Raw genomic sequence first — 26,567 nt, 5'->3', positions numbered from 1 at the left:
TAGGGAAAGGGGAAACCTAGTCAGTTGTACAACTGAATGCCATCAACTGAAATGTATCTTCCACATTTAAACCAACACCTCTGAACCAGAGCGGTGCGGGAAGCTGCCTTACTCAACATCCACGGCTCCCGGGGAACAGTGGGTTAACTGCCTTGCTCACGGGCAGTACAACAGATTTTTACCTTATCAGCTCAGGGATTCGATCCAGCAACCTTTTGGTTGCGCTAACCACTAGGCTAATCACTTTAATGTTTGCATACTGTTTTACTCATCTTATATGTAAATTCTGTATTCTACTGTATTTTAGTCAATGCCACTCAAACATTGCTCGTCTTAATAATTATATATTTTTTAATTCCATTCTTTTAAATGTGTGTGTATTGTTGTGAATTGTTAGATACTACTGCACTGTTGGAGTTAGGAACACAAGCATTTCGCTACACACACAATAACATCCTCTAAATATGTGTATGTGACCAATACAATTTGATTTGATTTGAGCAGAGGCGTACAAATCCAGGCCCTTCGTCAGTGTTATTGATGAACAAGAAACCTTCTTTAGAACTTTAGTTAAGAAACAGATAGATGAGCGTACAGGTATGTTTAAGGTGCCATACCTCTAGCTCCTTGGTGCAGCTGATAGGCTAGATGGAGTTGGAGAAGGTCTTGACCAAGCTCTGGCTGTTCTCCAGACAGCGGTAACGCTGGAACGTGTCCCAGGCACTGTTGGTGGCCACGTCCCCTCCCTCAGAACCAGTGAAGATCTCCAGGTTCTTACAGTGGGGCATCAGCACAATCTGAAGAGAAGACAGAAAGATACAGAGGATTGAAGTAGATTTAGTATGGAGTCGAAGGGCTGAATCCCAACTTAAAATCCTGTAGCTTGAATTTTTATTCAGGTGACATCAATGCATGATTTACACAAACATCTCAGTTGTGTCTAGGTGTTTAACAGTGTGTGTGTGGGGGGGAACTAACCGAGTCAATGCATGGGCACTGGACATCCCTGAGTGCAGAGTAGAGGGGCCAGCTCAGACGACCAGTGTAGTCCATCCCTGCCTAGAACCACTGGTCTGGAGAGCACCACATATCTGAGCAGACGAGAGAGAGGGGAGGGAGATAACAAAACACTGCACTAAATCACACGCAAGAAAAGTGTATGCAAACAATACACGGGCCTGTAATGCAAGGTGTATACAGACTCATAGTACTGTAGACTCATATACACAACACATACTGTATATCCTACACTACACACTACACTTGCATATACAGACCCATTACTCTCACGCACAACAACCATACACAGAGAGCAAGACTAGGTGTGTGTTTAGCAGGATCCAAGATGAAGGACATTTTTGAGATGGGACACATCACCTCCTCCCACTGGTCCAGTTACTATGCCAGCACAACGGATACATAGACATTGGAGTTTGATGCCCCTGGTCAGGACTCCACTGTGGAAGGTGGAGGGATACATATGTCCTGAGTTGTGGAGGGATACATATGTCCTGAGTTGTGGAGGGATACATATGTCCTGAGTTGTGGAGGGATACATATGTCCTGAGTTGTGGAGGGATACATATGTCCTGAGTTGTGGAGGGATACAAACTGTATGTCCTGAGTTGTGGAGGGATACAAACTGTATGTCCTGAGTTGTGGAGGGATACAAACTGTATGTCCTGAGTTGTGGAGGGATACATATGTCCTGAGTTATGGAGGGATACAAACTGTATGTCCTGAGTTATGGAGGGATACAAACTGTATGTCCTGAGTTGTGGAGGGATACAAACTGTATGTCCTGAGTTGTGGAGGGATACATATGTCCTGAGTTGTGGAGGGATACATATGTCCTGAGTTGTGGAGGGATACAAACTGTATGTCCTGAGTTGTGGAGGGATACAAACTATATGTCCTGAGTTGTGGAGGGATACATATGTCCTGAGTTGTGGAGGGATACAAACTATATGTCCTGAGTTGTGGAGGGATACAAACTGTATGTCCTGAGTTGTGGAGGGATACATATGTCCTGAGTTGTGGAGGGATACAAACTGTATGTCCTGAGTTGTGGAGGGATACAAACTGTATGTCCTGAGTTGTGGAGGGATACATATGTCCTGAGTTGTGGAGGGATACATATGTCCTGAGTTGTGGAGGGATACATATGTCCTGAGTTGTGGAGGGATGCATATGTCCTGAGTTGTGGAGGGATAAATATGTCCTGAGTTGTGGAGGGATACAAACTGTATGTCCTGAGTTATGGAGGGATACAAACTGTATGTCCTGAGTTGTGGAGGGATACAAACTGTATGTCCTGAGTTATGGAGGGATACAAACTGTATGTCCTGAGTTGTGGAGGGATACAAACTGTATTTCCTGAGTTGTGGAGGGATACAAACTGTATGTCCTGAGTTGTGGAGGGATACAAACTGTATGTGCTGAGTTGTGTAGGGATTCAAACTGTATGTCCTGAGTTATGGAGGGATACAAACTGTATGTCCTGAGTTATGGAGGGATACAAACTGTATGTCCTGAGTTGTGGAGGGATACAAACTGTATGTCCTGAGTTGTGGAGGGATACAAACTGTATGTCCTGAGTTGTGGAGGGATACATATGTCCTGAGTTATGGAGGGATACAAACTGTATGTCCTGAGTTGTAGAGGGATACAAACTGTATGTCCTGAGTTGTGGAGGGATACAAACTGTATGTCCTGAGTTGTGGAGGGATACAAACTGTATGTCCTGAGTTGTGGAGGGATACAAACTGTATGTCCTGAGTTGTGGAGGGATACAAACTGTATGTCCTGAGTTGTGGAGGGATACATACTGTATGTCCTGAGTTGTGGAGGGATACAAACTGTATGTCCTGAGTTGTGGAGGGATACAAACTGTATGTCCTGAGTTGTGGAGGGATACAAACTGTATGTCCTGAGTTGTGGAGGGATACAAACTGTATGTCCTGAGTTGTGGAGGGATACAAACTGTATGTCCTGAGTTGTGGAGGGATACATATGTCCTGAGTTATGGAGGGATACAAACTGTATGTCCTGAGTTGTGGAGGGATACAAACTGTATGTCCTGAGTTGTGGAGGGATACATATGTCCTGAGTTGTGGAGGGATACAAACTGTATGTCCTGAGTTGTGGAGGGATACAAACTGTATGTCCTGAGTTGTGGAGGGATACATATGTCCTGAGTTGTGGAGGGATACAAACTGTATGTCCTGAGTTGTGGAGGGATACAAACTGTATGTCCTGAGTTGTGGAGGGATACAAACTGTATGTCCTGAGTTGTGGAGGGATACATATGTCCTGAGTTGTGGAGGGATACAAACTGTATGTCCTGAGTTGTGGAGGGATACATATGTCCTGAGTTGTGGAGGGATACAAACTGTATGTCCTGAGTTGTGGAGGGATACAAACTGTATGTCCTGAGTTGTGGAGGGATACAAACTGTATGTCCTGAGTTGTGGAGGGATACATATGTCCTGAGTTGTGGAGGGATACAAACTGTATGTCCTGAGTTGTGGAGGGATACATATGTCCTGAGTTATGGAGGGATACAAACTGTATGTCCTGAGTTGTGGAGGGATACATACTGTATGTCCTGAGTTGTGGAGGGATACATACTGTATGTCCTGAGTTGTGGAGGGATACAAACTGTATGTCCTGAGTTGTGGAGGGATACAAACTGTATGTCCTGAGTTGTGGAGGGATACAAACTGTATGTCCTGAGTTATGGAGGGATACAAACTGTATGTCCTGAGTTGTGGAGGGATACATACTGTATGTCCTGAGTTGTGGAGGGATACATATGTCCTGAGTTGTGGAGGGATACATACTGTATGTCCTGAGTTGTGGAGGGATACATATGTCCTGAGTTATGGAGGGATACAAACTGTATGTCCTGAGTTGTGGAGGGATACATACTGTATGTCCTGAGTTGTGGAGGGATACATATGTCCTGAGTTGTGGAGGGATACAAACTGTATGTCCTGAGTTGTGGAGGGATACATATGTCCTGAGTTGTGGAGGGATACAAACTGTATGTCCTGAGTTGTGGAGGGATACAAACTGTATGTCCTGAGTTATGGAGGGATACAAACTGTATGTCCTGAGTTGTGGAGGGATACATACTGTATGTCCTGAGTTGTGGAGGGATACAAACTGTATGTCCTGAGTTGTGGAGGGATACATACTGTATGTCCTGAGTTATGGAGGGATACAAACTGTATGTCCTGAGTTGTGGAGGGATACATACTGTATGTCCTGAGTTATGGAGGGATACAAACTGTATGTCCGGAGTTGTGGAGGGATACATACTGTATGTCCTGAGTTGTGGAGGGATACATATGTCCTGAGTTGTGGAGGGATACAAACTGTATGTCCTGAGTTGTGGAGGGATACATATGTCCTGAGTTGTGGAGGGATACAAACTGTATGTCCTGAGTTGTGGAGGGATACAAACTGTATGTCCTGAGTTATGGAGGGATACAAACTGTATGTCCTGAGTTGTGGAGGGATACATACTGTATGTCCTGAGTTGTGGAGGGATACAAACTGTATGTCCTGAGTTGTGGAGGGATACAAACTGTATGTCCTGAGTTGTGGAGGGATACAAACTGTATGTCCTGAGTTATGGAGGGATACAAACTGTATGTCCTGAGTTGTGGAGGGATACAAACTGTATGTCCTGAGTTGTGGAGGGATACATATGTCCTGAGTTGTGGAGGGATACATATGTCCTGAGTTGTGGAGGGATACATATGTCCTGAGTTGTGGAGGGATGCATATGTCCTGAGTTGTGGAGGGATACATATGTCCTGAGTTGTGGAGGGATACAAACTGTATGTCCTGAGTTATGGAGGGATACAAACTGTATGTCCTGAGTTGTGGAGGGATACAAACTGTATGTCCTGAGTTATGGAAGGATACAAACTGTATGTCCTGAGTTGTGGAGGGATTCAAACTGTATTTCCTGAGTTGTGGAGGGATACAAACTGTATGTCCTGAGTTGTGGAGGGATACAAACTGTATGTGCTGAGTTGTGTAGGGATACATACTGTATGTCCTGAGTTATGGAGGGATACAAACTGTATGTCCTGAGTTATGGAGGGATACAAACTGTATGTCCTGAGTTGTGGAGGGATACAAACTGTATGTCCTGAGTTGTGGAGGGATACAAACTGTATGTCCTGAGTTGTGGAGGGATACATATGTCCTGAGTTATGGAGGGATACAAACTGTATGTCCTGAGTTGTAGAGGGATACAAACTGTATGTCCTGAGTTGTGGAGGGATACAAACTGTATGTCCTGAGTTGTGGAGGGATACAAACTGTATGTCCTGAGTTGTGGAGGGATACAAACTGTATGTCCTGAGTTGTGGAGGAATACAAACTGTATGTCCTGAGTTGTGGAGGGATACAAACTGTATGTCCTGAGTTGTGGAGGGATACAAACTGTATGTCCTGAGTTGTGGAGGGATACAAACTGTATGTCCTGAGTTGTGGAGGGATACATATGTCCTGAGTTGTGGAGGGATACATACTGTATGTCCTGAGTTGTGGAGGGATACATATGTCCTGAGTTGTGGAGGGATACAAACTGTATGTCCTGAGTTGTGGAGGGATACATATGTCCTGAGTTGTGGAGGGATACAAACTGTATGTCCTGAGTTGTGGAGGGATACAAACTGTATGTCCTGAGTTGTGGAGGGATACAAACTGTATGTCCTGAGTTATGGAGGGATACAAACTGTATGTCCTGAGTTGTGGAGGGATACAAACTGTATGTCCTGAGTTGTGGAGGGATACAAACTGTATGTCCTGAGTTATGGAGGGATACAAACTGTATGTCCTGAGTTGTGGAGGGATACATACTGTATGTCCTGAGTTGTGGAGGGATACAAACTGTATGTCCTGAGTTGTGGAGGGATACAAACTGTATGTCCTGAGTTGTGGAGGGATACAAACTGTATGTCCTGAGTTGTGGAGGGATACAAACTGTATGTCCTGAGTTGTGGAGGGATACATACTGTATGTCCTGAGTTGTGTAGGGATACAAACTGTATGTCCTGAGTTGTGGAGGGATACAAACTATATGTCCTGAGTTGTGGAGGGATACAAACTGTATGTCCTGAGTTGTGGAGGGATACATATGTCCTGAGTTATGGAGGGATACATACTGTATGTCCTGAGTTGTGGAGGGATACATACTGTATGTCCTGAGTTGTGGAGGGATACAAACTGTATGTCCTGAGTTGTGGAGGGATACATACTGTATGTCCTGAGTTGTGGAGGGATACAAACTGTATGTCCTGAGTTGTGGAGGGATACAAACTGTATGTCCTGAGTTATGGAGGGATACATACTGTATGTCCTGAGTTGTGGAGGGATACATACTGTATGTCCTGAGTTGTGGAGGGATACAAACTGTATGTCCTGAGTTGTGGAGGGATACATATGTCCTGAGTTATGGAGGGATACATACTGTATGTCCTGAGTTGTGGAGGGATACAAACTGTATGTCCTGAGTTGTGGAGGGATACAAACTGTATGTCCTGAGTTGTGGAGGGATACATACTGTATGTCCTGAGTTGTGGAGGGATACAAACTGTATGTCCTGAGTTATGGAGGGATACAAACTGTATGTCCTGAGTTGTGGAGGGATACAAACTGTATGTCCTGAGTTGTGGAGGGATACAAACTGTATGTCCTGAGTTGTGGAGGGATACATATGTGCCAGTTTGTGTAAGGCACAATGTTGTTTTAAAAGAGGCAACTATGGATAATAATTTAGCCAAATAAATGATAACATACTATGTGGGACTGAGGCAAGTTGTACCAGTCAGTATGGCTCAGTATTAAACAGCCTGCTGTCATTCCATGCCCAACCCTCGTCTGGAGAGCTTCATCCCTTACCTACACTGCTTGTGCACATTCAGTATAGAGCCATCCTCTGTATAGAACCATTGTTCTAACCAAATAGACAGCAGATGGTCAAAGTCAAGAACATGTCATCCTCTCTACTTGACAAATGTCCTAACAACAATGACTCCATTCAACGTCAAAGCAATTAGAGGAACTCTCAGTACCACTAAGTTACGGGTAGAAGTCATGTTTAGGAAATCCCCAGAGTGCTGTGCATAGTGGAGAGCCAAGGTCATTGAAACAGAGTATCTCCTATCTCTGTCAGCTAAGCAGAGAATAACTTAACCACCGCATTGTGAAAGTGGGCTTGGATGGAGAAAGGGATGGAGAGAGAAAAGATGGTTAGTCATTCTCTCATTGTAACTGCAGAAAAGCTGCTAGATTAAAAGTAATAAAATCTGTATCTCAAAGTATTCTGCTAATTATGGCTTTGTGGCTGTGTTAACTAGGGCTGTGGTCGGCATTACATTTTATCAGCTGGTTATTGTCATGCAAAAGACTACCGGTCACACGGTAGCTGAGAAATAAATATAACAACACTTATTTCACTGCAAGCATCAACCAGTGTTTGAGGAGCGTGCTCCCGCTGTGCGAGAGGTGATGTTCCGCTAAAACAATGTTAAAAATCATTTTCAAATGTATTTATTTTTATGACATTTTTTCTCACCAATTTCGTGGTATCCAGTTGGTAGTTCCGATCTTGTCTCATCGCTGCAACTCCCCAACGGGCTCGGTCAAGACATGCATCCTCCAAAACATGATCCACCAAGCTGCGCTGCTTTTTAACACACTTCTTAACATACACTTAACACACGCACCAATGTGTCGGAGGAAACACTGTTTGACAGGTGACCGAGTCAGCTTGCAAGTGCCCGTCCCGCCACATTTACATTACATTTAAGTCATTTGGCAGACGCTCTTATCCAGAGCGACTTACAAATTGGTGAATTCACCTTATGACATCCAGTGGAACAGCCACTTTACAATAGTGCATCTAAATCATTTAAGGGGGGGGGGGGTGAGAAGGATTACTTTATCCTATCCTAGGTATTCCTTAAAGAGGTGGGGTTTCAGGTGTCTCCGGAAGGTGGTGATTGACTCCGCTGTCCTGGCGTCGTGAGGGAGTTTGTTCCACCATTGGGGGGCCAGAGCAGCGAACAGTTTTGACTGGCCACAAGGAATCGCTAGAGCGCAATAGCCAAGGAAAGCTCCTCGCCCAAACCCTCCCCTAACCCGGATGGCATTGTGATGATTGTGCACCGCCCTATGGGGATTACGGTCATGGGCGGCTGTGACACACCCCAGGCTGTAGAGGCACCTCAGCACTGCGATGCAGTGCCTTAGACCACTGCGCCACTCGGGAGACCCAATATTCTGCTCAAACTCTGTATGCCATGGGCTCTCCGACCCTCTGTCCAGAGTGCATATGAGGAGATTACCGTGACTCAGCGGTCACATGGAATTTTACTGCGGTCGTGACTCATGACTGCCAGAGTGGCGGTAATACAGTCACCGCAACAACCCTAGTGTTAACTACTGACGACCATGTTCATTGGCTCAAATTTTCACCTGTAATAAAATTATAGCAAAAGATTGCAGTTGTGAGAGCATGATTTTAGGGTGTGAGAGGAGAAATCCATGTGAGCATGTGGTTTATTTGTGAGAGCTCGGTAACTTCTGAGTCTTGACAAAACAGAACAAAAATCACTGCTCGTGAATGAAGATTTCTACGTGCGGAAATGATGTGCCCACGGGACCTCTGCGCTCTCGACTCAGTGTTTGCTTGCTCAATGAGGTTTCATCTTCACAGCTCCATTTTGCGTGCAATGGACTTTAGAGGGTGTAGTTTTAGTGTACAAACTTTAGACACTGTACACAGTTTCCACCAGGAGCTCTCCATGTTTCACATTGCCTTCCCCTTATTTCCTCTTCCCTCTCTCCCTCTGTTTGACATCCAGGAGTAAGAGGCACAAGTCGGGCTCCATGGAGGATGATGTGGACACCAGTCCTGGAGGGGAGTACTACACCTCTCCCAACTCCCCGGCTAGCAGCTCCCGCAACTGGCAGGAAGACCTGGAAGGAGGTCAGCATCCCCTCTGGTCATGCACACAATCTCTTAGATATTGTATAGTTTTGTCCAAGGAGAGTGTTTATTGCTCATCAGTTAGTACAGACGTAGTCTGTCATGTTGAGGACACTGGCTATCCTCCAACTCTTCAGTGATAACAAAGGGTGACTGAGTTCTGGTGTCCATCTTTCATTTGATTTATTACGGGTATCAAGAAACATTCATACCTTTCATAATCACCGTGGGAAAACAGCTGAAATATCAGGCCATACTTTCACTTCAGGTACCTTGAAAGCTACTGACACAGTGCAAAAGAGCAAATGACAAATATATCATGTTATGAGCTGCTGCACAGTAAGCCTTGGCCGCGAAATACGCAGCTTCAAATTTCCCAAATTGAGCCTGACGTCGTAATTAATTCATGAACCAACACTTTTTGTGAAAGTCGACAAAAAGCCAAGTGGACCAGGGTACCTTGGAGCAGTATCCACAGATGCAACGTCGCAGTAGCTATCTTCTTGCTTTCCTCTCACCTCAGGCTCACGTACCAGTTTGCTCATATGGAATGATTTTCCTAACAAAGATATCTAGCAAACAGTAAAGCTACTGTGTATCTCTCATCTAGATACAATCAATTGTTTCAAGATGATTGTTTAATGCAGTATTTTAAATATTGAAATGGCAATATGCCTTTCAATATGTGTATCGTACAGTATGGCTGTCCTCCCCCACCAGCACTGACCTGCTTCTGGTAAAAAGAGGAGGAGTAGGTTACAGCATGCACAGTGTGCTCCAGTGGTTGAGTGTGGGTAAGAGCGGTGCCAGGTCGTCAGGTAGGTGTGCTGAGGGAGTGGGGCCTGCCTGGTAAGTGCACTACACGTGCGGCAGCATCATTGGTATGAGCGATGAGGCGGTTCTCCATGGGTTAGCAGCAGGAAGGGGAAGAGGATCACCATCTTTACCTGAGTATTTAACACACACACATGAAACATTTTAACACACTGTGTGTTTGTGCTGTTAAGGGAGTTTATAGGCCTCCCATATAATCAATGCTGCGAGGTGATGCTGTTTAATTGTGTTGAACTCTCTACACTACACTAATAGTGTCCAGTGGCCTGTTAAGAGGCCTAGTGGTGTGTCCGGGGCTTTGTGGTGCTGTTAGCCAGAGTAGCCCCGGCTGGGCCCCTGGCCCCAAGAGCACCCCTTGCTGCTGATGCTGTAACCAGAGCTGTGGAGGTCAGAAGAGCAGAGCCGGCCCCTCCCTCCAGCCCGACCCCATCACAGGCCCTGTATGAGTCTCGTCCAGCCCTCATGTCGTGCTCTCTCTCTTCCTGTCTAGACAGCCCTAACAAGCTCCTCTTTATGGGTGGCTGGTAGCCTCGAGGTTAGAGCATTGGGCCAGTAACCGAAAGGTTGCTGGTACGAATACCGGAAGTGATAAGGTGAAAAACATCTGTTGCTGTGCCCTTGAACAAGACATTTAACCCTAATTGCTCCAGGGGCACTGCACAGTGGTGACCCTGGCTGTGACTTGCACTCCCTGCAGGTGTCTCAGGTGGAATGAACAACTTTTTTTCTCCATTACACACTTGTGTGTCACAGGACAAACTGAACACCCCCCAAATTATTATTATTTTATTTTTTTACCCCCTTTTTCTCCCCAATTTCGTGGTATCCAATTGTTAGTAGCTACTATCTTGTCTCATTGCTACAACTCCCGTACGGGCTCGGGAGAGACGAAGGTTGAAAGCCATGCTTCCTCCGAAACACAACCCAACCAAGCCGCACTGCTTCTTAACACAGCGCGCATCCAACCCGGAAGCCAGCCGCACCAATGTGTCGGAGGAAACTGGTATACCGGTTGAGAGGGGAATGTTTGTGCACCTTCCCCCAGGTCAGGGGAAGCTTGCGTCAGTCTGTAGCGTGAGGATTGGATTGGGAAGGTAAAGCCTGGCCTCCTGTAGAGTTGTGGCTCTGGACAGCAGCATCACTCTGTAGACTTTCTTAAAAAAGATATACATTTTCAAGATATTGTAATGTAAATGTAATGTGCCAAATACAGTAGGTAGATGTGTGGGTTGGAGAATGAGCTGGGAGATCAGTCAGATTAGTGTGATCAGGTAATTAACATCAGTGCTGTAATGGCTGCCCCTGCCTAGCCCCCAGCACTAAGCCGGACGTGCGTGTTTATCCTCTGAGCAAGTCTCTTGTTGAACCTCATCTGCACCCCTGCCCTCTGACATTCCCGAAAAGATGTGATTTGCTCACTCACTCTGCTCTGAGACAGAGGGCTAGGGGCGGATGGCTGGGGCAGACCAGGGGAAGGGGAAGCTGTCAGATAAGCCTCTCTCTCTTTCTGTTTTTCTCCCTCCCCTCCTCTCTCTCTTTCTTTCTTTCTCTCTCTCTCTCTCTCTCTATCCTTTCTCTCCTTTCTCTCTCTCCTTGCTCTCTCTCTCTCCTTGCTCTCTCTCTCCATCTCTTTCTTCGAAAATGATTAGAGTTAGAGGGGCATAACTGTATAATGTGTGAGAGAGAAACCTCAAAGTCATCACTCCATGACTGACAGATTGTTTCTTCCACTGCACAGCAACAACATGTACACTGTATGCTCTGCAACTCCAAAGAAGGAAACAAAGAAAGAGCTGTGCAATCTTAAGACTGATCTAAAACAGGCCCGAGCTGGGTGGAGAAAGTGTTCCTAGCACACATTCTGTTATCAACAAGAGTGCGATAGCAAACTAAACACGGAGGAGTAGGACAGTAATATCACTGCAACAGAGACCCATTTGTTTAGCACATGTAAGCAACTCGGGTATCAGGCACTGCAGGCCTCTTGGGAATGTGAGTGATCTACCTAGGCGAACCTGATTTGAGGTAGATCTGACCAGAACATAATCTTGTTTCTGATCCTATTGTTTCGTCCCAATGAGGAAGTTAGTTTGGAGCGTATTTGCTTTACTGCATCTTACTGCAGAGCTGATAATGACTGACTGGGTCATCTCAATGCACCCTGCCACCCTGTGGTGAGCTCCTGCCATTACAACAGCCGTGGAGTAGCAGATTGAACTTGGCAATGAAATGTAGGGTCTTTTCAATATCTTCCACCAGACAGTCATTATTATTATGGGAGTCGCAGTGGCGTCAGTAACACCCTCTGTGTATCTCTGTCTCTGTGTCCAGGCATGTCCCCTGGAGTAAAGAAGACAGAGATGGACAGCCCGTCTCCCCAGGAGAGCTCCCCACGTCTCGGCTTCACACAGCACCACCGGCCCGTCATCGCAGTGCACAGTGGTCAGTACACACAGTCTTACACATGTCACCCACCCACACACATTTACAGGAGACATCTTGTCACTGTTGCCACAATCTACCAAGCCTGACGTGCGTACTTCTCCTCGGATGTGAATTGTGAGAAGAATGCAGTCGGAAAAGAGAGAATGCATTTCATACATCAGAGAAGACATGTTTCATACGTCAGAAAATACATGTTTCATACATCAGAAAAGACATGTTTCATACATCAGAAAAGACATGTTTCATACGTCAGAAAAGACATGTTTTATACATCAGAAAATACGTTTCATAAGTCAGAAAAGGCATGTTTCATACATCAGAAAAGACATGTTTCATACGTCAGAAAAGACATGTTTCATACGTCAGAAAAGACATGTTTCATACGTCAGAAAAGACATGTTTCATACGTCAGAAAAGACATGTTTCATATGTCAGAAAAGACATGTTTCATACATCAGAAAAGACATGTTTCATACATCAGAAAAGACATGTTTCATACATCAGAAAAGACATGTTTCATACGTCAGAAAAGACATGTTTCATACGTCAGAAAAGACATGCTTCATACATCAGAAAAGACATGTTTCATACGTCAGAAAAGACATGTTTCATACGTCAGAAAAGACATGTTTCATACGTCAGAAAAGACATGTTTCATACGTCAGAAAAGACATGTTTCATATGTCAGAAAAGACATGTTTCATACATCAGAAAAGACATGTTTCATACATCAGAAAAGACATGTTTCATACATCAGAAAAGACATGTTTCATACGTCAGAAAAGACATGTTTCATACGTCAGAAAAGACATGTTTCATACATCAGAAAAGACATGTTTCATACGTCAGAAAAGACATGTTTCATATATCAGAAAATACATGTTTCATATGTCAGAAAATACATGTTTCATAAGTCAGAAAAGACGTTTCATACATCAGAAAAGACATGTTTCATACGTCAGAAAAGACATGTTTCATACATCAGAAAAGACATGTTTCATACGTCAGAAAAGACATGTTTCATACGTCAGAAAAGACATGTTTCATACATCAGAAAATACATGTTTCATATGTCAGAAAATACATGTTTCATAAGTCAGAAAAGACATGTTTCATACGTCAGAAAAGACATGTTTCATACATCAGAAAAGACATGTTTCATACATCAGAAAATACATGTTTCATACTTCAGAAAAGACATGTTTCACACGTCAGAAAAGACATGTTTCATACGTCAGAAAAGACATGTTTCATACATCAGAAAATACGTTTCATACATCAGAAAATACATGTTTCATATGTCAGAAAATACATGTTTCATAAGTCAGAAAAGACATGTTTCATACGTCAGAAAAGACATGTTTCATACATCAGAAAAGACATGTTTCATACATCAGAAAAGACATGTTTCACACGTCAGAAAAGACATGTTTCATACATCAGAAAAGACATGTTTCATACGTCAGAAAAGACATGTTTCATACATCAGAAAAGACATGTTTCATACGTCAGAAAAGACATGTTTCATACGTCAGAAAATCGACCCTTCTTCATAGTTAAGATATTGTCTAAAAGTTAGCCTTTTTTAAATGTCTGTACCTGTTGAGGTTATCCTGGTGTAGGTACTGACTGCAGGCTTTGTGCTTTAAACAAGACAAGCTTCCTTGTAGACAATGCATTACTTCGTTTTTAAAACTGAACTGCCCGTTAACACTTTTTGACAGGTAATTATTTGTGGAGACAATGAAGAGTAATCTATGAGGAGGCAGCGTTCCCCAGCCAAACGTCTGCTGGATGATGCATGAACAATTAAAGCTGCTGTTAAAACGAATTGGCTATGTTAGCGCGTGGTCCTGATAAATAATAGTTGCCATACAAAATGTCGTAAGCTCACGCAACAGATACTGTACCAAGGGAGAGTCGGAAAGATTGAGTCATTTCATTGTTTTTGCAAAAGCACACATCTTCAATGTCACTTATCTCAAGCGTATCATCATTGTGGACCATGAAAAAGTATAATTATGGACATATTCTCTCTCTCTTTCTTTCTTTCTCTCTATATTTATTCCTCTCGTTTCTCCCTCCCTCTCTTTCTCTCTCTGTGCAGGGATCTCTCGGAGTCCGCACCCTTCCTCATCTTTGCACTTCCCCACCACCTCCATCCTGCCCCAGTCCACCTCCTACTTCCCCCACACCGCCATCCGCTACCCGCCACACCTCAGCTCCCAAGACCCGCTGAAGGACCTGGTCTCCCTGGCCTGTGACCCGTCCAACCAGCAGCCCAGCCCAGTGAGTCCAGCCCATCTAACAACTCTAACTAGGGCCCCGAGTTTGTCCTGGTCAGGTCATTTGGTCAGTAAAACTTATGCCCCCTACTCATTACTCATACTAGATAGGAACCCAGTAGAGAGAGTTGGCCTCCAATTTACCATGTTTTATGTGTTCATCTAGCAGAACCTGTAGTGTGACATCGTCTTTGGACCATGATTTCATGGCAAGACCTTAAGTTTGAGGTAATGTTAATTAAAGTTCACTCACTCAGAGGGTGTGTGGTTTATTCAGAGAACTGTGTTATTTCCATTTGTTGTTTATATGAATTTGTTTGTTTGTTCATTTGGATCACCATTAGCTTTTACAGAGGCAGCAGCTATTATAGATTCACCTAATCATTTGTTTGATATTTAATTCCTTCATGCTTCATGTTTCCTATGTCGTCACCCTGTCTCAAATGACCTGTAGACTGTATGAAATGCCCTTATATTCCCATATTCTCCCCCACCGTGGTCTTTACTAGTGGACTGGGGATACTCTCCTGTAGGTGACGTAACCTGAGAGAGCGGCAGGTTTCCCTCACGTGGCTGTTATTCCTCCTCCCCTCGGCTCCAGACTGCAGGATGGAGCCGCCACAACCCTGCGTGACTCTCAGATTGATTAACTCTCCCAGAAGACGGCAACAAATCAATAGATCTCTAGCCATAAAATCATTGTAATAACTGTATGTGTTTTAGCCAACTTCTTCGATTATTACCGTTATTCAATGTGGTGGCTGTCTAGTAGTACAGTCGTGGTGAATCTCCCGTCACATAGAGGAAAATAAGCCTTCAGTCTTCCTGCTCTGTTTAGACTCAGCCTGCTAGCCCTGCTGATCCTGGGACCAGACCAGCTACTCAGACATGGTTACACTCATTACCAATATGTGACACAGACCTGAGAGGACCTGCCACTGCACCACATGCGAAAGACTCCTCTTCCCTGCTTTAAATAGGCCGGAATTACAAGCCAGGTTGCTCAATGGAGCTGTCGTACTGTTTCTGTACTGACTTGAAAGGGGTGAAGGTGAAGGAACGGAGGGAAATGGGGGGGGGGGGCTGCACTAGAGGAATGAACCTGAAGGAAATTCCAGTACGTCTCTGGCAGTGATGCTGATGTTGGCAGAGTGCACAAGTCTGACACAGGGAGAGAGGAGAGGATAGACTTTTACTTGTATCAGAAGTGTCCCCAGCAGCAGCCACGCTGGGCTCTGCTCGGCCAAGTTTCTGCAGAGTCATTGAAATTCCCCCTGCTGCAGTGCGACTGCAGCCAGGCAATCACACAGGACGAGTGCACGGCACCACAATGGAGCTGACTCACTTGCTCATCCATTGTTGTGGAGGACAGTGAGTGAGCAGTCCTCTCCTCTGGAGAAAGCCAGGCCAGCCAGGGGAAGAGCAGCCATGGATGGACGGGTGGATGGATGACTAGCTGAGCAGTGCAGTGCTCTGGACATTACTCGCTCTCCCTCCTCTCTCCCTCCCTAATTCCCACATACACACGCACACAGCAGTGGAGGCTGTTGAGTGGAGGACGGCTCATAATAATGGCTGTAACGGAGCTAATAGAATGGCATTAAACACCTGGAAACCATGTATTTGATGTATTTGAGACCATTCCACTGATTCCAGTCCAGTCATTACCACAAGCCCGTTCTCTCCAAATGAAGGTGCCACCAACCTCCTGTGACACACACACACACTCACACACACACACAGTGCTGATGGAGAGAGAGAGAGAGAGAGAGAGAGAGAGAAATAGTTGAAGAGAGACAGGACCAGTGCAGTGGCATGTTGTATTCTACCATCTGTGCTACAGCAGTGATGCTCCCCTATTCCTTCCAACTCCCCCAGAGCTGACGTGTTCCCTCCTCTCTCCCTTCACAACTGACGTGTTCCCTCCTCTCTCCCTTCACAGCTGACGTGTTCCCTCCTCTCTCCCTTCACAACTGACGTGTTCCCTCCTCTCTCCCTTCACAGCTGACGTGTTCCCTCCTCTCTCCCTTCACAACTGACGTGTTCCCTCCTCTCTCCCTTCACAACTGACGTGTTCCCTCCTCTCTCCCTTCACAGCTGACGTGTTCCCTCCTCTCTCCCTTCACAACTGACGTGTTCCCTCCTCTGTCCCTTCACAGCTGACATGTTCCCTCCTCTCTCCCTTCACAGCTGACGTGTTCCCTCCTCTCTCCCTTCACAGCTGACGTGTTCCCTCCTCTCTCCCTTCACAACTGACATGTTCCCTCCTCTCTCCCTTCACAGCTGACGTGTTCCCTCCTCTCTCCCTTCACAGCTGACGTGTTCCCTCCTCTCTCCCTTCACAGCTGACGTGTTCCCTCCTCTCTCCCTTCACAGCTGACGTGTTCCCTCCTCTCTCCCTTCACAGCTGACGTGTTCCCTCCTCTCTCCCTTCACAACTGACGTGTTCCCTCCTCTCTCCCTTCACAGCTGACGTGTTCCCTCCTCTCTCCCTTCACAGCTGACGTGTTCCCTCCTCTCTCCCTTCACAACTGACATGTTCCCTCCTCTCTCCCTTCACAGCTGACGTGTTCCCTCCTCTCTCCCTTCACAGCTGACGTGTTCCCTCCACTCTCCCTTCACAGCTGACGTGTTCCCTCCTCTCTCCCTTCACAACTGACATGTTCCCTCCTCTCTCCCTTCACAGCTGACGTGTTCCCTCCTCTCTCCCTTCACAGCTGACGTGTTCCCTCCTCTCTCCCTTCACAGCTGACGTGTTCCCTCCTCTCTCCCTTCACAGCTGACATGTTCCCTCCTCTCTCCCCTCACAGCTGACGTGTTCCCTCCTCTCTCCCTTCACAGCTGACGTGTTCCCTCCTCTCTCCCTTCACAGCTGACGTGTTCCCTCCTCTCTCCCTTCACAGCTGACGTGTTCCCTCCTCTCTCCCTTCACAACTGACATGTTCCCTCCTCTCTCCCTTCACAGCTGACATGTTCCCTCCTCTCTCCCCTCACAGCTGACGTGTTCCCTCCTCTCTCCCTTCACAGCTGACGTGTTCCCTCCTCTCTCCCTTCACAGCTGACGTGTTCCCTCCTCTCTCCCCTCACAGCTGAATGGCAGTGGTCAAGTGAAGTTGCCCAGTCACTACATCTCCTCCCAGATGCTGGCGCCCCCTCCGCCCCCCGGCATGCCCCGTCTGACGCTGCCCTCCGACTCCAAGTCCAGCACCACCACCTCGGACGGGGGAGCCAACTCCCCCACGTCACCCAGTAAGTGGGCCGTTGGTGAGCCTGCTACTCCCAGCCTCTAGGTCTTCGGTGACTATTGTTTTTGTGTGTGTGTGTGTGTGTGTGTGTGTGTGTGTGTGTGTGTGTGTGTGTGTGTGTGTGTGTGTGTGTGTGTGTGTGTGTGTGTGTGTGTGTGTGTGTGTGTGTGTGTGTGTGTGTGTGTGTGTGTGTGTGTGTGTAGGGTTGTTATACAGATAATGGCTAATTTGATTGGATGATTCATGTCATTTTCTAAAACCTGTGCCCTCAACCCATCACACTTATGTGCTGGATGTGATTATAAAAAACAAAGCATAAATGATTCAGCACCTGAAGGGTGAAGCTATTGTCTCTCAATCCTTTATGAGAAAGAGAGAGAGAGAAAGCATTCAGGCATTGCAGACCTGTAATACAACTCCTACTCCTACCGTCATTAATCACCATCATCTAATTAAGAGACACACAGGACAGATCAATATGCGTACCTACTGCCGTGAGGGCGCTGTAACAATACCAATAAATCCTCATGTGGGATTTTGATTGAAATCTCTGCAAGTTCCTCCACTATGTCAGCTTCCATTAGTGATCCATTCAGTCAATCTGTATTGGAAAGTTACAGTACAAAGTTTGTTGGATGCTGACATAAATGAACAGTGCTTAACTGTCCATAGATCAGTGACCAAAGATGTGACCTGCTGTGATGTGATCAGTGACCTACTGTGATGTGATCAGTGACCTATTATGGTGTGATCCGTGACCTATTATGGTGTGATCAGTGACCTATTATGATGTGATCAGTGACCTACTGTGATGTGATCAGTGACCTATTATGGTGTGATCAGTGACCTGCTGTGATGTGATCAGTGACCTACTGTGATGTGATCAGTGACCTGCTGTGATGTGACCTGCTGTGATGTGATCAGTGACCTGCTGTGGATGTGATCAGTGACCTACTGTGATGTGACCTACTAGGATGTGATAAGTGACCTACTATGATGTGATCAGTGACCTGCTGTGATGTGATCAGTGACCTGCTGTGATGTGATCAGTGACCTACTGTGATGTGATCAGTGACCGACTGTGATGTGATCAGTGACCTACTGTGATGTGATCAGTGACCTGCTGTGATGTGACCTGCTGTGATGTGATCAGTGACCTACTGTGATGTGATCAGTGACCGGCTGTGATGTGATCAGTGACCTACTATGATGTGACCTGCTGTGATGTGATCAGTGACCTTCTGTGATGTGATCAGTGACCTACTGTGATGTGATCAGTGACCTATTATGGTGTGATCAGTGACCTACTGTGATGTGATCAGTGACCTGCTGTGATGTGATCAGTGACCTACTGTGATGTGATCAGTGACCGACTGTGATGTGATCAGTGACCGACTGTGATGTGATCAGTGACCTACTGTGATGTGATCAGTGACCTAATGTGATGTGATCAGTGACCTGCTGTGATGTGACCTGCTGTGATGTGATCAGTGACCTACTGTGATGTGATCAGTGACCGACTGTGATGTGATCAGTGACCTACTATGATGTGATCAGTGACCTGCTGTGATGTGATCAGTGACCTTCTGTGATGTGACCTACTGTGATGTGATCAGTGACCTATTATATATATGGTGTGATCAGTGACCTACGATGATGTGATCAGTGACCTGCTGTGATGTGACCTGCTGTGATGTGATCAGTGACCTATTATGGTGTGATCAGTGACCTACTATGATGTGATCAGTGACCTACTGTGATGTGATCAGTGACCTACTATGATGTGATCAGTGACCTACTATGATGTGATCAGTGACCTATTAATGTTGTGATTCGTGACCTGCTGTGATGTGATCAGTGACCTGCTGTGATGTGATCAGTGACCTACTATGATGTGATCAGTGACCTACTGTGATGTGATCAGTGACCTACGATGATGTGATCAGTGACCTGCTGTGATGTGACCTGCTGTGATGTGATCAGTGACCTATTATGATGTGACCTACTGTGATGTGATCAGTGACCTATGATGATGTGATCAGTGACCTGCTGTGATGTGATCAGTGACCTACTATGATGTGATCAGTGACCTACTGTGATGTGATCAGTGACCTACGATGATGTGATCAGTGACCTGCTGTGATGTGACCTGCTGTGATGTGATCAGTGACCTATTATGATGTGACCTACTGTGATGTGATCAGTGACCTATGATGATGTGATCAGTGACCTGCTGTGATGTGATCAGTGACCTACTATGATGTGATCAGTGACCTACTGTGATGTGATCAGTGACCTACGATGATGTGATCAGTGACCTGCTGTGATGTGACCTGCTGTGATGTGATCAGTGACCTATTATGATGTGATCAGTGACCTACTGTGATGTGATCAGTGACCTATTATGGTGTGATCAGTGACCTACTATGATGTGATCAGTGACCTACTATGATGTGATCAGTGACCTACTGTGATGTGATCAGTGACCTACTATGATGTGATCAGTGACCTACTATGATGTGATCAGTGACCTATTATGGTGTGATCTGTGACCTGCTGAGATGTGATCAGTGACCTGCTGGTATGTGATCAGTAACCTACTATGATGTGATCAGTGACCTACTGTGATGTGATCAGTGACCTATTATGATGTGATCAGTGACCTACTGTGATGTGATCAGTGACCTATTATGGTGTGATCAGTGACCTATTATGGTGTGATCAGTGACCTGCTGTGATGTGATCAGTGACCTACTGTGATGTGATCAGTGACCTGCTGTGATGTGACCTGATGTGATGTGATCAGTGACCTACTGTGATGTGATCAGTGACCTACTAGGATGTGATCAGTGACCTACTATGATGTGATCAGTGACCTGCTGTGATGTGATCAGTGACCTGCTGTGATGTGATCAGTGACCTGCTGTGATGTGATCAGTGCCCTACTGTGATGTGATCAGTGACCTACTGTGATGTGATCAGTGACCTATTATGGTGTGATCAGTGACCTACTAGGATGTGATCAGTGACCTGCTATGATGTGATCAGTGACCTGCTGTGATGTGATCAGTGACCAACTGTGATGTGATCAGTGACCAACTGTGATGTGATCAGTGACCTACTATGATGTGATCAGTGACCTACTATGATGTGATCAGTGACCTACTGTAATGTGATCAGTGACCTATTACTGTGTGATCAGTGACCTGCTGTGATGTGATCAGTGACCTACTATGATGTGATCAGTGACGTACTATGATGTGATCAGTGACCTCTTACGGTGTGATCTGTGACCTGCTGAGATGTGATCAGTGACCTGCTGTGATGTGATCAGTGACCTACTGTGATGTGATCAGTGACCTGCTGTGATGTGACCTGCTGTGATGTGATCAGTGACCTATTATGATGTGACCTACTGTGATGTGATCAGTGACCTACGATGATGTGATCAGTGACCTGCTGTGATGTGATCAGTGACCTACTATGATGTGATCAGTGACCTACTGTGATGTGATCAGTGACCTACAATGATGTGATCAGTGACCTGCTGTGATGTGACCTGCTGTGATGTGATCAGTGACCTATTATGGTGTGATCAGTGACCTATTATGGTGTGATCAGTGACCTGCTGTGATGTGATCAGTGACCTACTATGATGTGATCAGTGACCTACTGTGATGTGATCAGTGACCTACTGTGATGTGATCAGTGACCTGCTGTGATGTGACCTGCTGTGATGTGATCAGTGACCTACTGTGATGTGATCAGTGACCTACTAGGATGTGATCAGTGACCTACTATGATGTGACCTGCTGTGATGTGATCAGTGACCTGCTGTGATGTGATCAGTGACCTACTGTGATGTGATCAGTGACCTACTGTGATGTGATCAGTGACCTGCTATGATGTGATCATTGACCTGCTGTGATGTGATCAGTGACCTACTGTGATGTGATCAGTGACCTACTGTGATGTGATCAGTGACCTATTATGGTGTGATCAGTGACCTACTAGGATGTGATCAGTGACCTGCTATGATGTGATCAGTGACCTGCTGTGATGTGATCAGTGACCAACTGTGATATGATCAGTGACCTACTATGATGTGATCAGTGACCTTCTATGATGTGATCAGTGACCTACTGTAATGTGATCAGTGACCTATTACTGTGTGATCAGTGACCTGCTGTAATGTGATCAGTGACCTACTATGATGTGATCAGTGACCTACGATGATGTGATCAGTGACCTACTGTAATGTGATCAGTGACCTATTACTGTGTGATCAGTGACCTGCTGTGATGTGATCAGTGACCTACTATGATCTGATCAGTGACCTACTATGATGTGATCAGTGACGTACTGTGATGTGATCAGTGACCTGCTGTGATGTGACCTGCTATGATGTGATAAGTGACCTACTATGATGTGGTCAGTGACCTACTGTAATGTGATCAGTGACCTACTATGATGTGATCAGTGACCTACTGTGATGTGACCTACTATAATGTGATCAGTGACCTCCTATAATGTGATCAGTGACCTACTATGATGTGATCAGTGACCTACTGTGATGTGATCAGTGACCTATTATGGTGTAATCAGTGACCTACTATGATGTGATCAGTGACCTACTTTGATGTGATCAGTGACCTACTTTGATGTGATCAGTGACCTACTATGATGTGATCAGTGACCTATTATGGTGTGATCAGTGACCTACTATGATGTGATCAGTGACCTACTATGATGTGATCAGTGACCTACTATGTGACTAAGATAAGTTATGATCAAAATCAGTTTGGATATATGCTCTGAGGTTTGTATTGTGGCCAAGTATTACCAAGTCATGCATATTCCAAATTGACAATTTGGATGACAATTGGACTTAGTGTCTATATGCAAACTCTGCCTGTCTGGAAACACACTGAGGCAGGCCAATTCCCTTCAAATAACGGTGTGCACGACACACTTGCCAATCCCTAATGCCTACAGTGATTTACATAACAAGCCATGAAGTTCTAAATGTCCTCTCTCTCTCTCTCTCTCTCTCTCTCTCTCTCTCTCTCTCTCTCTCTCTCTCTCTCTCTCTCTCTCTCTCTCAGCATACTCAGCTCCAGGGACGCCCCCTGCCAACCGCCCCTTTGTAGGGATTGGACCTCGAGACCCTGGCGGACTCTACCAGGCACAGGTACAGAGCACAGATAACTGGAGAAAAGCAACTTCGATTTCTCTGTTTTCTGTTACACACTTGTTGATCTATATACTTATTTGAATATTCCTTATCACTATGATTTAAGAAAGTTGCTGATGTCATACCTACCAAAGGCCTCTACTCCTGTTGCTCATGGCAGTTCAGAGCTGTAAACTCTCTCACCCCCTGGCTTTGTTCCTCCCTCTGATATCAAAACCATATGTCTATGTTCAATTATAGATCTGAGGGCATTAGCTAGGATCTGCCTCAGGGTCTGAATGTTCACGGCCAGCCCAGGACCCATTTGATGTAACAGGGCTTTTCCCTGTGTGAGAGAGATTCACATGGCTAAAAGCATTTCTCTCTTCTTCAAGCTTACATTTACCTCCGAGTGAGGTTCTAGTTATTCACGGTTAACATTCGTGGTCACTTCCATTTAGAGATAGATGAGTCTTTAATTTGGAAAACTATAAACGTTAAAGTTGGTCTCACTGTTTTGCTGTTTTGCAAGACTAAAAGACCAACTAAACACAGTACCTCTATATGTCCCAATGTGGCTGCAGAGCGGAGGCTTTTGGGGCTTGCTGCTGCATTGCAGTGCTCCCTGCTCCATAAAAAGGGCAAGTGCACCTCAGTGAGGCGTGTGATGATGTAAAGTGAGAGAGGGAGAGAGAGAATGAGTGAGAAAGAGACCGCTGAGCTACGAGAGGTGTGTTTGTGCATGTGCCTGCCTGCCTGCCTGCCTGCCTGCCTGCCTGCCTGCCTGCCTGCCTGCCTACCTGCCTGCCTGCCTGCCTACCTGCCTGCCTGCCTACCTGCGTGTGTGTGTGTGTTTAGGAATGTAACTTGAGAGGTGAATTAGATCTAAAGCACAATGGCAGAGTCAGCAGATCTGGCCAGGAGAAACATGAAAGAACACAGGGATCCTGCACATGCAATAGTAACCAACACAGTGTAATGCCAATAAGACAGGGACAATGCTACACCCCAGGCTACATTTTATTTTGTTGTAACTAAGGTTGCAAAGGGAAGGTATATTATTGGAAACTTTCAACGTTTACCAGTAAACTACCATAATTCCGGTCAGTTTCAAGGATTTTTTGTAATTTATCACAAGACATCTCGTGGCCCTTTTGGATAATTCAGATTATCACAGATGTCTGTAATTATCGTTGGCCCTATGTGTGACCTTATCACATGTAAAATATATAAAATAATAAATGATTGTAAAATAAACAATAGAATGACAATTCTGTAAAACCTTATCCTAAATATAAACCCTCAACTTAGTGAATACAATTGGTGTTTAACATGAGGGTTTCAGCATGTAATATCCTTTTATATTTTATACACACTTATTTATTTCACCATTTTAATATGTATTTGTTGTCAATGTTTTGGCGTCAAACTGGTGGCAGTTGTGAAAAAGGTCAATAGTTAGAAAAATTGCAGTTAACTGAGAGGAGGGGAGGGGGAGGGGATGGAGGAGCCTATTCAGGATGGTCACGTCCTGGACTGTCTGGTTGCTAAGGGAAACCAGACATGATGTAATTGCAGGATGCACTTGGACTTCAGGGAGTGGGAAAGAAACAGTCAAGCCTATCCAGCTCTAGTCATTCTTCTAGCGATCCGTCCACTGCGCAAAAAAGCTGGGATTGATTGCTCAGGCTTAGATGGAAAACCTGCTCCAGTGCATGGTGTGTGTGTGTGTGTGTGTGTGTGTGTGTGTGTGTGTGTGTGTGTGTGTGTGTGTGTGTGTGTGTGTGTGTGTGTGTGTGTGTGTCACTATTTACATTTTAATTATCACATCATTTTCTTTTGGATAGTAGTAAGGTTGTTTTTTTCTGAAAATATAACATCACATCATCATCGGGGCGGCAGGGTAGCCTAGTGGTTAGAGCGTTGGACTAGTAACCGGAAGGTTGCAAGTTCAAACCCCCGAGCTGACAAAGGTACAAATCTGTCGCTCTGCCCATGAACAGGCAGTTAACCCACTGTTCCTAGGCCGTCATTGAAAATAAGAATTTGTTCTTAACTGACTTGCCTAGTTAAATAAAGGTAAAATAAAAAAATATATAAAAAAATAATGCCTTAAAAGCAGCATAGTAATATAATAATATACACAGAATGTACAAAACATTAAGGACACCTTCCAAATGCTGAGTTTGTACCTCCCCTTTTGCCCTCAGAACAGCCTCAATTCGTTGGGGCATGGACTCTACAAGGTGTTGAAAGCGTTGCACAGGGATACTGGCCCATGTTGACTCCAATGCTTCCCACAGATGTGTCAAGTTGGCTGGATGTCCTTTGGGTGGTGGACCATTATTGATCCACACTGGAAACAGCTGAGCATGAAAAACCCAGCTGCGTTGCAGTTCTTTACACACTCAATCCGGTGGACCTGGCACCTCCTACCATACCCCATTCAAAGGCACTTACATTAAATGTTGTGACTTGACCATTCCCCTCTGAACGGCACACATACACAATCGTGTCTCATTTGTCTCAAGGCTTAAAAATCCTTCTTTAACCTGTCTCATCCCCTTCATCTACACTGATTGAAGTGGATTTAACAAGTGACATAAATAAGGGATCATAGCTTTCACCTGGATTCACCTGGTTAGTGTATGTCATGGAAAGAGCAGGTGTTCCTAATGTTTTGAACACTCAGTGTAAGGCCAGTGAGTTCAGTACAATGGTGTGCTGCGTTGAGGGGACTGTGGAGCTATCCTGCTACCCTCTAACTGTGGAGCTCTCCTGCTACCCTCTAACTGGGTACCTCTCCTGCTTCCCTCTAACTGGGTAGCTCTCCTGCGTCCCTCTAACTGTGGAGCTCTCCTGCTACCCTCTAACTGTGGAGCTCTCCTGCTACCCTCTAACTGTGGAGCTCTCCTGCTACCCTCTAACTGGGTAGCTCTCCTGCGTCCCTCTAACTGTGGAGCTCTCCTGCTTCCCTCTAACTGTGGAGCTCTCCTGCTACCCTCTAACTGGGTAGCTCTCCTGCTACCCTCTAACTGTGGAGCTCTCCTGCTTCCCTCTAACTGTGGAGCTCTCCTGCTACCCTCTAACTGGGTAGCTCTCCTGCTACCCTCTAACTGTGGAGCTCTCCTGCTACCCTCTAACTGTGGAGCTCTCCTGCTACCCTCTAACTGGGTAGCTCTCCTGCGTCCCTCTAACTGTGGAGCTCTCCTGCTACCCTCTAACTGGGTAGCTCTCCTGCTACCCTCTAACTGTGGAGCTCTCCTGCTACCCTATAACTGTGGAGCTCTCCTGCTACCCTCTAACTGTGGAGCTCTCCTGCTACCCTCTAACTGTGGAGCTCTGTCCCAGCTCTGTATTTTCATAGCTATGCTTTCCCCACCGGGGGAAACATTTTGCAAGAAACAAAATATTGTTTTTGGAGTGAGACACTCACCACAGTTAACCTTGAATGGCTGTGGTTGCTTGTCTTTCCAATCACTAAAATGTTCTTTTGGTTCCTCGGAAGCGTGTATAATATGCAAATAATGAAGTTAATTAAACAAGTTATGCAACAAGAGTGCTGAAAGAAA

At 45.4% G+C, this 26,567-nt stretch overlaps 1 protein-coding gene across 9 annotated transcripts in view; it reads left to right on the top strand.

The window, feature by feature from the left end:
* The window catches only part of LOC135556451 (nuclear factor 1 C-type-like), a 136,799-nt gene that overhangs the window by 92,520 nt on the left and 17,712 nt on the right, over window positions 1–26,567 (top strand). For 5 of the 9 annotated variants that reach the window (XM_064989664.1, XM_064989668.1, XM_064989661.1 and 2 more), the window contains 5 exons: window positions 8,889–9,013; window positions 12,179–12,289; window positions 14,400–14,644; window positions 17,667–17,841; window positions 22,928–23,013. In XM_064989664.1, coding sequence (XP_064845736.1) covers window positions 8,889–9,013; window positions 12,179–12,289; window positions 14,400–14,644; window positions 17,667–17,841; window positions 22,928–23,013 — 742 coding nt within the window. The remainder of the gene's footprint in view (window positions 1–8,888; window positions 9,014–12,178; window positions 12,290–14,399; window positions 14,645–17,666; window positions 17,842–22,927; window positions 23,014–26,567) is intronic. The other 4 variants (XM_064989666.1, XM_064989665.1, XM_064989663.1 and 1 more) reach the window with 4 other exon arrangements.

The sequence above is a fragment of the Oncorhynchus masou genome, chromosome 15 (assembly GCF_036934945.1).
Source record: "Oncorhynchus masou masou isolate Uvic2021 chromosome 15, UVic_Omas_1.1, whole genome shotgun sequence".
NCBI classification, from domain to species: domain Eukaryota; kingdom Metazoa; phylum Chordata; class Actinopteri; order Salmoniformes; family Salmonidae; genus Oncorhynchus; species Oncorhynchus masou.
This window is presented reverse-complemented; position numbering and strand designations above follow the sequence as displayed.